The sequence below is a fragment of the Misgurnus anguillicaudatus genome, chromosome 21, assembly GCF_027580225.2.
Source record: "Misgurnus anguillicaudatus chromosome 21, ASM2758022v2, whole genome shotgun sequence".
Lineage (NCBI taxonomy): Eukaryota > Metazoa > Chordata > Actinopteri > Cypriniformes > Cobitidae > Misgurnus > Misgurnus anguillicaudatus.
The window spans coordinates 26,638,037-26,651,575 of record NC_073357.2 but is presented as its reverse complement, the minus strand read 5'-3'; the positions used below and the strand labels follow the sequence as shown (position 1 = coordinate 26,651,575).

The following is a 13,539-nucleotide window of genomic DNA, read 5'->3' as shown; positions in this document are numbered from 1 at the left end:
TACCCTTGGCATGTGATAGGATTGTCACATAATGTTTGGACACCAAGTTTATTATTTCACATTTAGGAATTAAAGTAAAGCCGTCAAAACTAAAACATAATGGGAGTCATGTAAAGAGCGAAAACATGAGTGTGTTTAAAACAGTTGACTGCATTTAAAATTAACAAAATAAAAATTGAATACGGTTATTAACCGGACAAAGTAATTAATTAAATAGGATTTATAAGGGTTTCAAATGATCCTACTCCTTGCCAAATTATGGACTCAATATGGTAGATAAGGAAAACTCTGGGACACTGAGACATCTGGACAACATGTGTACATTTCTTACCTCTTTGCTGTACATTAGCACTTCTTCCTGGGTTGTCATGTTATACAGTTTGTGATGCTCACAGCAAATATATATTTAAAGGTGCAAAAATGTCCCTTATTTCTCACCATACATGCAATTCTGCATGGTGAAAAAATGCACATCTGCAGGGTCATCTAACTCTTTTAACTCCTCCCAGTTATATGGTCTGTAGTGCAGTCAGATTACCACGGGGGAAGTAAAATACAACCACGTCTCCAATCTGACACTGAAAACTGCCCGTGGAAAGATCAGAAGAGAACAAAAGAAAAAGCCAATGCAAGATGGGAAACAACTGAATGAGGTGCAGATCAAACAGAAGTGTTTACTTGTTGGTCTGAAACTTTTCGGGGTTTTTTTTTTTTTAGTTTTTACGTAATGTTCATGCTTACTTTATAGTTAAGACATTTGGTTAAATTATTTTGCACTTCGGAAATCCCAACAGTCCTTAAGGATTTGTTTCAGTATTGGATTGTTTTGACTGAGGATAATCTATTGGGAAAAAAAGAGGAGAAAAGTTTAAGGACGGAACTCTTGAGCACTTTTCCAGCGTTTTGGGCTCGGTAATTTCAAGCATTAGGAATGTTACCGAGACTTCAGAGGTTGCCTCGGCTACTGACGCTCGCCCTCGCGAGCGTATTTCTGGTACAGAGTGGGACAAGTGACAGTGAAGTCAGACCAGAGGTAAAAACCCACAGTCTTCATGTATTATTATATGTAATAAAGTGTGTGTGTGTGTGTGTGTGTGTGTGTGTGTGTGTGTGTGTGTGTGTGTGTGTGTGTGTGTGTGTGTGCGCGTGTGTGCGCGCGTGTGTGTGCAGCATCTCCAGTATTACAAATGTAAAATTCACCATTATCAGATTGACATTACCTTCTGTTTTTGGTGCTTTGGTTCAATAAAGGTGGGTAACCATTTTAACGTTTAAGTAAACCCTAGACAACCTGACGTCTGAGAAATAGGCCTACATGTGGTAGACACATAAATAAGTGGGAGAGAAGGACTGATTTTTTTTAGAAAGGTTTGGCATCTCAGTCACATACTCGTGCTGGGATATCTTCAATAAAGAAAACAACATCAAAGAGACGGTTTAAGACATTTAAATAACTAAATCTTTAGTTTTATCTCCTCATTCCTTTCTCCCACAATCCTTCACATTTCTTAGATGGTTTAGATACCAAGGTTAGTGTGGAAAATATTTGCTGTAACTATGCAGATTCCATCAAAACTGTTAAAGGTTAATTTAAAGTACTATACATTCTTCGGGATTCGTGTTTTAAGTGAGTCGGCGATCCAAAAGGAAAGGTCACGCAAAAGGTTAAATCACAGATGTGATACGGACAAAAGTTATATTTTAACTTTATACACGGAAATGAATCGCACTTTTAGTTTGTCAAGTGTTTCGTATAGAAATCCTGAACTTTAGTTTTATTGTAAGCAAAATATAGTACTTTTATGTGTAGCAAACCCCAGACACTTTTTGCAACTCTTCACTTTTGCTGTTTTTACAGGTGCTGTTGTTTAAAATAGTGTCCTTTAAATGCAACATTAAGAAAGAAAGGCAGTTCAGCATTATTCCTTATGGAAAACACCTGGATAATGAACCACAACCCACCCCCCTTATTTGAGAGATGATCTATTTGTTTAAGTGGCATTACAGATGTTGTATCAAGGCATCTGCAAAAACTGCTAAATCTTTTAGCACATATTTTCATGCATTGTTTAGTCGTAAATGCAACCTGGAAGAATATATTGTTTGAATATACAATCATACAAACTTCTTTTTTTACACCATGGAGTTAAATAAATAAATAAATAAATAAATACATACATACATATATATATATATATATATATATATATATATATATATATATATATATATATATATATATATATATATATATATATATATATGTATATATGTATATATATATATATATATATATATATGTATATATATATATATATATATATATATATATATATATATATATATATTTTTTTTTATTATTATTATTTTTTTTTTTTTTATTTATTTAACTCCATGGTGTAAAAAAAGAAGTTTGTATGATTGTTGATGTGGATTGTTTAACTACAGTACTCAGCTGTTATCCTGGTATTAATTCTCTTGTTCAGCAAAATAGGTTAGCTATTTGATTCTACCCATTCTGATGCTCATTGAGCCTCGGGCACTAATGTATAAAACGTTCAGTTTTTTCCATTGGCACAGAGAAGGCGGAACGACTGACTCAGTCCTTCTGTCGTGCATTAACTCACCTCTGCCCTTATTTCTCTTCTTCTTTCTCTTTATTTTCTTATTCTTTGTTGTATTTTTTTTTACATTTTAAATCTCACTCAGGGTTTTATTTTACCCCTTTATTTAGCAACTTCTTTTCCTTTCTCTAGGTATAGTCTTTCTTTCTCTCTTTAATACCTTGGGGAGAGCAGATCAGCTGTAAAAATCATAAATGCCCTTTTTTTCTTAAGCGGAAAGTCTGAACGTTTGCAGAAAGCAATCGTTTCTGCAGAAAGCAATAGTTTCTGCAGAAAGCAATAGTTTCTGCAGAAGAGCTATCTGAGGTTTGAAGAGTGAGCTGTGCATAGTTTAACAGTGGAGATATTTTAACTGTGCACATCATCCTTGAAGCAAAACAACACTTTTCAATTCCAACATGGAATGTGTTTTGAATGTTGCAACACAACAAATCGAATGCCATTATGCTTCATAAACATAGCCATCCCAGAACGTAGCCTGTTGCAAAATACCTGAAGAGTATTTGCTTAAAAACAGTCTCTTGAATTAATTGTTCCTCTTTAGTGCTATAGAGCCATCTGCGGCAATGACGTCATAGCATGTGACTATGCACTGTCCACAGGTCAGTGACTAATACTAGTCAGTGTTGAAAGAAAATGGTTCCCAGACCTGTGTATAATGGCAGCTTTGGCCTTGATTATTACTCAAAGCTTTCCCAGACAGACTGAGACTCAGTAAACGTATTAAAGGCTACCTGTCTGTGCATGGTAATAGCTGACGCATGGCCACACAGTCACTCGCTCTTCCTCAGTTTGGGGAACAGCAGAGGGGTTCTCAATAGAAGCTTTGACGCCCACCGTCGGGAGTTCCAGGGCAGTGGGGCATGCTGGGATTTCTGGCAGTAGTAAGAGACCTGAGGCTTTTAGGAAGAAAGAAGAGTGGCCTTCAGAGGGAGTACGAGAGAGAGCGAGAAAGAGGGAAACTTTTTCACCCTCGTGAGTGTTTTTACAAAAACGGGGTGCGTTACCGCAGCGGAGCCACCGCACACAGAGAGCACTTATGGAGAAGGGGGAGAAAAAGAGAAAGAAAAATGGAGCAGGGTGACCAGGTTAACACTACACTATACTGCATTATCTATATTTATACCTTCTCGACCGATATGGCCAAAGTAGACCACTCCCTATGGAAAATCTGCAATGTGAATAGACCAGTGTGAAGCACCCCATGATTTACGGTACTGACCTGTGAAATCACTCTCTGGGTTGGATTTCCTGATCAGTGGAGTGCTGCTATGCAAATGTGGACAGTGTGCATGCATAAAAGGCAGTGTTTGCCCATTCTGTAAATTATAATGTGTAAATCCAAGGCATCAATCCTTGTTTGTTTCTTCTGTACCAGTGCGTACGTTCTGTAATGTCAGATCAATCCTAAAGGATTCAAAAAGAAAGAGACAGAGACAGGGAGGAGAAAAACAGTTTGAGGTCTGAGGTCACATGGATTACTGAAAACTGCTTGTAATTTTTGCTGACACTCGTTGTGGTTGGAATGGAGACACTGGCTGTCTGATCCTTAAAATTGGGCATTTACTCTGTTAAGCCCACATTGACTCTACCTGTAACTTTTGTGTTTAGCTGTTGGGCTACAACTATCTGCATTTGCAGGTTGCTTTGCTTTTAAGTCCATATGTTCTTATCTCCAGCTCAGAAGAAAGGCAAAAGAGATCTAGTCAAAAACACATGTCTAGACATCTGTTTAAGTCTGTTTACTTGTGTGTGTGCGTGGGTTGACATATGTGAATTTATGAATAGTGTATAATGACATGTTTACTTAAGCAATAAGGTACGAGAGGCTGTGCTGTATCGTGAATAAGTGGCGGCTGAGGGGCGTTGTTAGGCACGACGCGTAGCGGAGTGCCTGCAACCCCTTCGGCCGTTGCTTATTCACGATGCAGCACTTGCCTCGAGTACCTTATTGCTTTTATAAAACGGTTACCACACAATATTAAAGTAAAAAAAATATTAGTGCAACTTTCATGAAGTTAAATCAATAAAAGCATTCCTTCCGCTAGAAAAAATAGTCCCTGAATGCAAACAACAACATGGAAGCTCAAATAAAAACAACAAACTGCTCTCAGACTTTGTCTCATTATATGTTTATGTGTTGCTAAGGGTGTTGCTAAGGGCGCAGTGATATTAAATAGAACAGTTGGGTGAAGCGGTCATAGCAGTGTTTTATTGTGAATAAAGCACACCTATTGACCAATCAGAATCAAGGATTGGAACTAACCGTTTTATAATATGCAATAAACATGGTTTACGGGGACACAGGAAGTGTGTGTTTGTGTGAGAGAGAGAGAGAGAGAGAGAGAGAGAGAGAGAGAGAGAGATGTCAAATGCCTAAAACTGGTGGAGACATTAACCAGTCTCAATTCTCTTTTTTACACAACGACTAGAGAACTTTATAAAGAAGAAACCTTTGAAGATACATAATTACACTGCCTTTATGTCCATATTTAGGTTTTATTTAGTTTATTCTTTGTCGGTTTTAAGTTTTCCTTGTACTTTTATGATGTCTTTGTTTATTTTTGTAAGGCATAAAGAGTGAGAGCAGAGTCAGCCTGGTGGGTTTTATCCAAGTGCTTAGGCCTCCCACACACCTTACAGACACCAGTGATGATGTCATTCACATTTACCTCAGCTTACCAAATGTAACAAATTACTACTTACCTTTACACTACAACTAAAAGATTGATTTTGTTTATTTGTATTTTTAAAAATGAAAAAAGACACAGATTTCTTGTCAGAGCATAAGTTAAAGCAAAAACATAATACCACAATAACACAATATCATTCTTTTTGTTATAGCTATAAAGTATATTCTATTTATTCTATTCAGACCCTGCTTGTAAAATCCAAGTTAAAGTATTATAATCTATGAGATTAGGAGCATCAGAGTTTCACCCATTGATTTCACATTAATGTCAATCTTTGACACGGCCTTACTCAGACAATATTAAATATATCAGTGTTATATTTTCACAGAATGTTTTTTACATTATGTAGGTTGATTTTATGTAAAAAAAAAAACAGTAAATTGCAAACAAATTACCTAAGTTGGGTTTTTATAGACATGTTTTAGCATGTAAAACTATTAATCTATATCTATAGCTACATCTACATATATATATGAAGAGTTTTGTTCCAAAACGCAATAAATCCATTTTGACAAATTTCGGTAAAAACGCGTTTTCTATGCCAAGAAAGTGACAAGATGAAAACCACTATTTTCTGTTACAAACTTTCACAAAGCATCTTTAGGTTATAAAAACATTAAAAAAGATTTATTATAAAAACTGATAATTTTTTCCACAAAAGTTTTTTTTCCAAAATGCTATAAATCTATTGAATCAATATATAAATGTGCATTCATCTTTGCTATGTTATATTCATTATTTTGACTAGTGGTATACAGCGAAATCAGTGGTATACAAATAAACATTAATGGAATTAAAGGTGCAAAGTGTAAAAATTAGCGGCGTCTAGTGGTGAGGTTGTAAATAGCAACCGATAGCTCAGACCACCGCTCACCCCTCACTTTCTCAGCACATAGAGAAGTTACGGTGGCCGATGCTGGACAAAAATGTCATTGTCTTAGACGGTAGAGAGTAGCCAGTCAAGCACTGAGGTTAACATAGTGACATTTAGGGTGGGGGAGCAAAATGGCGACTTCTATAAGGGGACCCGCAGTGTACTGTATGTAGATAAAAATGCCTCATTCTAAGGCAATAAAGAATTATAATGTAAAGTCTTCATACAGCACTGAAAACAAAGTTATGCATATGATATTGCATTTCTGTCAAGAGATCCTTATAAAAGTTACACACTGCACCTTTAATCAAAACACTTACGTCATCATTTTAAGAACACTGTCATTGCTGCTGTCATCCTTGGGACATCGTCGCTGAACTTTTTTGTCAGCTGTAAAATGTTTTGGTCCTGCTGGATTTTTGTTGGCTTTGAGTAAAATAATATAAAGTTTTTCATAAGATCACCTGGGGTCAATGTGTTAGCATGACAAATGCTTGATGATGTCGGGAGAACAAGCACCCGTCTTCAGAGTGCCTCTCGCGTATTATTAGATTTTGATGGCTTACGTTTCTTCCCCATCACAGAAAACCATCACAGGCTTATCAATGCCAACAAAAGTATTATTTTGTTTTTGTTTGTTTGTTGATCACAAAGTACAAAGTAGATAAGGAAAACTAGGATTCCGTCTGTATTCAACGCGCCGCCATTGTTTGTTTACAATGCGTGGAATGGTGCGCTGTGATTGGTTGAGTGGATTTATTGCATTCTGCAGAGAAGGAGGACTAGCGTTTATCGCATTTTGTGAATAAAGGGAGAAAAGATGACAGAATAACACGGTGGGTATTGGATTTTGTGTAATATTAAGAATTTACTTTTTAATACTGACCTGATAAAATACTGATTTTGGTGGTAACTCATTCTTTAAAAAAATGGCGTTTATTGCGTTTTGGAACCAAACTCTTCATATATTGGATGCATATTCAGCAAATAAAAAAGTTAGGTAGGTTGGAGACACACACGCATGTGTTTTTCTTAGGTTAAATTAGGATAAAGTCATCAACAACTATCAAACAGTAAATTACAGTAAAAACACACAAACCACAGTAAAGTTTCCAAATTCTTAGCACACAAACACACATATAAAAGTGTAACCAGTTCATTAGCACACACACACATTTTTTTGTTTGCATTGTGGTTCTGTACTAATGTCTGTTGATTCTGGCAGTTTCATGTTCAATTAGATTTTTATGAACTCAGACAGCATGTCATGAGGATTAGATGCTGCACTGAGACGTTTGGGATACGTGTAAAGGTAAAAAAACCCTGCCTGGCCTTCATTTCACTGAGGTCACCTAAGCACCAAAGACAGCAGAGAAATCTGTGCTGTTTCATGTTTTGACAGAAGTGCAAATGTTTCCAGAGAGTCTATGCGCAGTAATAGACTCAATGTGGCTTCATTATATTTATGAAGGAAAGTCATGGGGCACAACAGGATGTTTTTTGCATTAATGTAGCACTCGTCTTTCTCAGGCATGGCTCCAGCAGTATGGGTATCTCCCACCTGGTGATGTTCGGGCTCAGGCGATCCGCTCTCCTAAATCCATCAGTGCCGCAATATCTGCCATGCAGAGGTTTTATGGCCTCACTGTGACCGGATCTATGGACCCGGCTACACTCACGTACGTGTCTTGCTCACATTATTAAACAATTACAGGAATATCAACTCATTCCCCTCCAGCCTTTTTTAAATAGTTGCCCGCCAGCATTTTGTGAAGTTTCAGGAAAATTTTCTTCTATAAATATAAAAACATACAAATGTATCAAAGGAAAGAACAGACCCTCTGCTTTCAAACAAACAAACAAAACGGGGGAAAAAGTTTCATCCTATCTTCATTGGTTCTCTTTTTATAACCTCTTAAATATGGGTAGGTTTCTTCAAAAATACCAAATTTTGAGCAAAAAACTGAAATAATTGCATTTTTGTAAAGGTATTTTGTAAGAGATCAGATTCAGAATGAAGATCAAAACATACACAGAGTTTAAAATGTTGTAAAATTCGTTTTTGCTTCATTTTTTTATAAATTGGGTAAGCGCCATCACTGTAAAAAAAATATGTAATTGCTGTGTTGTTTGCGGCTGTTTGCCGGTAACTTACTGTGGATTTGAAATTATGTTATTTGCTGGCAAGAGTTTGTTCAAAGTTAAAAACATTTTGAATATTGACAGGTCTTTGTCTTTACAGAGTAAAATATACAATAGCACCCTCATGCAAAGCATTCTGGGAACCAGAAATCATCATCAACCTTTTTCTGTTTTTTTTACTTCAGATTTTGTTTCCCAGAAAGTTTTGCTTGATGCTGTTATTTTAGTTTTACTCTGTAAAGACAAAGACTTGTAAATGTTTAATGTTCATTTAACTTTGAACAAAATTTTGCCAGTAAATAACATAAATTTAAATCTACGGTAAGTTACCGGCAACCAGCTGCAAGTAACACTGTAATTTCTACTGAATTTTTTTTACAGAACTACAGATTACCGTAAAAACTTGTCACATTGGCAGAAATTTTTTTTCTCTTAATTGCAAGATAACTCGTCAATGGTGGGGAAAGAGTTAAGTGAAACACTGAATGGAAAGATGATGTCAATAGCTAAATGAGTAAGTGTTGTTTGTTTCTCATGAACACGATGTTATCAGGGCTATGCAACGACCAAGATGTGGTGTTCCAGATAAGTTTGGCTCAGAACTGAAGAGCAACCTAAGAAAGAAACGCTATGTCATCCAAGGCCTAAAATGGGACAAAAGAGAGGTCACCTTCAGGTATGGAACTGCATTATAGAAACAGAGAATGAACATTTATGTTACATAAAATGTAATGTCAAAACTCTTATCAAGTGCAATGAATTAATTATTTTAAGAATGTAAAATCCTAAAAAGGATGACCTTGAAAAATAGAAAAAACAGAACTTCTTTGGAACATTAATATTAGAAAACGGGAAGATTATCAAACCCGAAATAAAAAAGGAATCTTTGCTTCTTCATTTTTAAGAAGTGGATGGAAATATCCAGCGTCTCCATTTCTTTATTTTTAAAAATGCTACCACTTTTTCCTTCTCAAAAAGCAAGTTGTTTTTTGCATATGCTCTTTTCCCAGTATTCAGAATTACACACCTAAAGTTGGTGAAAAGGCCACACATGAGGCCATCAGGAAGGCGTTTAAGGTCTGGGAGGCTGTGACGCCCCTCAAGTTTCGTGAAATTCCATACAGTCAAATCAAAGGCAAGGTGGATAAGTTTGCAGACATAATGCTCTTCTTCGCCGAAGGCTTTCATGGAGACAGCACCCCGTTTGACGGAGAGGGCGGCTTCCTTGCCCACGCTTACTTCCCCGGCAATGGCATCGGAGGTGATACCCATTTTGACTCGGCAGAGCCGTGGACAACAGGCAGCACTGACCAGGGAGGTGAGCAAAATTAAAATGTGCGCATGTTACTTCGAATATCATTGTGTGCTCTCATTATCATCTCTCATTCAGGCAATGATGTGTTCCTGGTGGCAGTGCATGAATTGGGTCATGCTCTTGGTTTGGAACATTCAGGAGATCCCTCTGCGATCATGGCTCCGTTTTACCAGTGGATGGACACTGAGAACTTCATACTGCCTGATGATGACAGACGAGGGATCCAGCAAATATATGGTAGTCAGCTGAAATACAAAAAAATACAAATGTTCGCTTAGTAGCTATCTAGTAAACCATTACTCACCTGTGCCTCTTTTGGCAGGTGCTGGCTCGGGTGAAGTCCCTCATCCCCCAGCACCCCGCACCCCTACTCGCAGACCAGACCGCCCTTCATTTGGCCCTGACGTATGTGAGGGACACTTCGACACTGTGGCTTTCCTGAGGGGAGAGATGTTCGTCTTTAAGGTTCGCCATTAATAAACATGGAGGAATATTTTTTTTGCACTGTAATGGGTTTGTGTATTTGTGATATACACCTCTATTCTCCCCCACAGGAGAAGTGGTTCTGGAGAGTTCGTGATGGTAAACCTCAGCAAGGGTATCCCATGCCCATCGGACACTTCTGGAAGGGACTGCCTCCTTCTATCAATGCTGCCTACGAACGTTCCGATGGAAAATTTGTGTTCTTCAAGGGTGCGTCCATTCTGCATTTCCACCTCACTGTAGTCATCGATTTTCACGAAGCGTGAAGTAATGTCTATTTTTCTGTCTAGGGGATAAGTACTGGGTCTTTAGCGAGGCCAAAATGGATGAAGGTTATCCAAAAACCTTCAAGGAGCTTGGCACAGGCCTCCCCAGAGACAAACTGGATGCAGCTGTTTTCTACACACCCACTGGCAACACTTACTTCTTCAGAGGAACCAAGTACGATCCTCATGTCACTTTTAGTCAAATTTTTGGCAGTTTTACTGTTTTTTGTTAACTTCTGTGTTTCCTTTATCATCTTTCTTTGCCCCTGTTGAATCACAGGTATTACCGTTTCAATGAGAAAACCAGATCAGTGGATCCCGATTATCCCAAACCTATCAATGTGTGGAAAGGAGTACCAGACAACATTAAAGGAGCCATCATGAGTGAGGATGGAGGTACAGGCACATTTGAGTTGATTGTGTTTGCAAATTTAGAGATAATAATTGTAACTTTAGTCAACCTTTTTCTTCAGCCCACACCTACTTCTACAAAGCCAATAAATACTGGAAGTTTAACAATCAACAGCTAAAGGTGGAGCCAGGCTACCCCAAATCCGTCCTTACCGATTGGATGGGCTGTGAAGAGGAGGAGCCCAAGAAACGAATTGGGACTGACGATGAAGTGATCATTATTGAGGTGGATGAGTCGGAGGGCGGGGCCATGGGAAGAGCCGCAGCTATTGTGGTTTCTCTTATTCTTCTGGCCTGCGTGCTTCTCACTTTGGGAGCACTGTTTTTCTTCCATCATTACGGCACACCTCGACGCCTCCTCTACTGCCACCGCTCTCTGCTCGATAAAGTTTAAAGACAAACAAAGCCACAGAAGGGAAAAGAAAGAGGTGTGGAATAGATGGGATACAAGTAGATGACTTTGGGAGGGGTGTTGAATGGGAGAAATTGCGTTAGGGTGAAAATGAACGTTTTACAGGTCTACACGGGGTACAGATATGAAGGATGTGTAATGTACGATTTTCTATTTACATGTACTTTCCTGCCATTAATATAAAAACAACATGGAGAGGGAGATTAAAGAGACAGATATGTTCCCCTACACAATTACAGTTTTCATTCAAATGCACTTTTATGTCTTTTTTAACATCTTCTCTGAAAATCTCCCTCTCCAGAACCAAACTTGACTCCAGCTGGGCGGCTGTTTGATTGACATCTATAAACTAATTGATTTATTAAACTTTTCGCTTTGGTGCAATGAAAACCTCCTGTTCCCCCTAAAGCACTGTTGTCATTATTGAAGGACAACATTGACCTCCCACCCTTTATTCACCAAAGACATGGATAGATTTTGACTTTTCACCCACTTTAGTAAGTATGGCTCAACTGTAGAGACCTGCTGTACGTGAAAGGTAAAAGTTAAAGTTCAGGGAGAGAGACGTCGGCTTAGCTCCTGAAGTAGGCCAGTTTTAAATGACACCTAAAGAGCGGACCAACATACTTGTCACACTTTGGTGTGTGTTACACTTTACTTTGATTAATAATATTCCATTCATGATTTGCATTGTTATTATAACTATGGTTATTGTTATTATTGTTCGCAATGTGTTTTTTCATGTAGTCTTGTCATTTCAGGTCCTGCTGGACACAGGCAGAATGTGACTTATATCAAATGAGTTTCCAATTCTTATGTCAGGTTTTAAAAATCAGGTTTCTGTAATAGAAGGGCTGGAGGTGAAATTGTCTTCGGCATAGTGGGAAGAAAGAGTTATTTATAAACAGTAATGGTGCTATGGGTTTTGTGTAATAAAACTTCATACATCAGGATTAGAGGTTTCCGAATCATTTTAACAATGATAATAGTAATGATATTTATAATACTAAATGTAAAGGAATGAGATTTTGCTTGTTTCATACTTTTTGTACCTGGAAATGAAATTGAAATAAACTCTGTTTTTTAACATGATTCCCTTTCCCTCAAAATAAAAAATGAAACTTTTTATGTGCAAACTTTTCAACTAAAAATGAAACTAAAATGTTTTTATGAGTCAGTCCCATATAGGTGCTGGTCATATAATTAAAGTATTATCAAAAAGTTATTTCATGAATTAAAAAAGTGAAACTATCAAATAATTTCAATTTTTTTTTTTTACGATTATTACTGACAACTAAGGAAAATCACAAATTCAGTATCTCCAAAAATTTGAATAATACTTAAGATCAATACAAAGAAAGGATTTTTAGAAATTTTGGCCAACTGAAAAGTATTAACATGTACAGCACTCAATACTTAGTTGTGGCTCATTTTGCCTGAATTACTGCAGCAATGCGGCGTGGCACGGAGTCGATCAGTCTGTGGCACTGCTCAGGTGTTATGAGAGGCCAGGTTGCTCTGATAGTGGCCTTCAGCTCTTCTGAATTGTTGGCTCTGGCATATCGCATCTTCCTCTTCACAATACCCCATAGATTTTCCCCATAGATGGGGTTACGTTCAGGCGAGTTTGCTGGCCAATTAAGAACAGGGATACCATGGTCCTTAAACCAGGTACTGGTAGCTTTTGCGCCAAGTCCTGTTGAAAAATTAAAATCTGCATCTCCATAAGGTGGGTCAGCAGCATGAAGCATGAAGTGCTCTAAAACTTCCTGGTATACGGCTGCGATGACCTTGGACCTCAGAAAACACAGTGGACCAACACCAGCAGATGACATGGCACCCCAAACCATCACTGACTGTGGAAACTTTACACTGGACTTCAAGCACGTGGATTGCGTGGATTTTTTCTACCTCATCTTTTCCTTCCCTTCGCCTATTATCTATCTATTAAAGTGCTTGGACACAGAGCTCTGTGAACAGCCAGCCTCTTTTGCAATGACCTTTTGTGTCTTGCTCTCCTTGTGCAAGGTGTAAATGGTCGTCTTTTGGACAACTGTCAAGTCAGCAGTCTTCCCCATGATTTTGTAGCCTACAGATCTAGACTGAGAGAACATTTAAAGGTATTTGCAGGTGTTTGAGTTTATTAGCTGATTACAGTGTGGCAGCAGGTGTTTTAAAAATTTAACCTTTTCACAATATTAAAATTTTCTGAGATACTGAATTTGGGATTTTCCTTAGTTGTCAGTTATAATCATCAAAATTAAAAGAAACAAACATTTGAAATATATTAGTCTGTGTATAATGAATGAATATAATATA

The 13,539-nt window shown here is 37.6% G+C and overlaps 1 protein-coding gene across 1 annotated transcript; it reads left to right on the top strand.

Annotated features, from left to right (window-relative positions):
* The first annotated feature begins 533 nt into the window (after nucleotides 1-533).
* Nucleotides 534-12,312, top strand: mmp14a (matrix metallopeptidase 14a (membrane-inserted)). The gene is made up of 10 exons (XM_055199596.2): nucleotides 534-1,033; nucleotides 7,722-7,870; nucleotides 8,887-9,009; nucleotides 9,344-9,651; nucleotides 9,724-9,885; nucleotides 9,971-10,113; nucleotides 10,203-10,341; nucleotides 10,422-10,572; nucleotides 10,678-10,793; nucleotides 10,871-12,312. Exons 1-10 carry the CDS (start codon nucleotides 932-934, stop codon nucleotides 11,200-11,202), a joined length of 1,725 nt encoding a protein of 574 aa, XP_055055571.1. The 5' UTR covers nucleotides 534-931; the 3' UTR covers nucleotides 11,203-12,312.
* Nucleotides 12,313-13,539: the final 1,227 nt, after the last annotated feature.

Bases quoted from the DNA above. Each gene is read 5' to 3' on its own strand.
- mmp14a (XM_055199596.2), top strand. From the start codon at position 932: ATGTTACCGAGACTTCAGAGGTTGCCTCGGCTACTGACGCTCGCCCTC. The intron at 9,010-9,343 runs GTATGGAACTGC...CTCTTTTCCCAG, and splicing joins AAAAGAGAGGTCACCTTCAG to TATTCAGAATTACACACCTA. The intron at 9,886-9,970 runs GTAGTCAGCTGA...CTCTTTTGGCAG, and splicing joins AGGGATCCAGCAAATATATG to GTGCTGGCTCGGGTGAAGTC.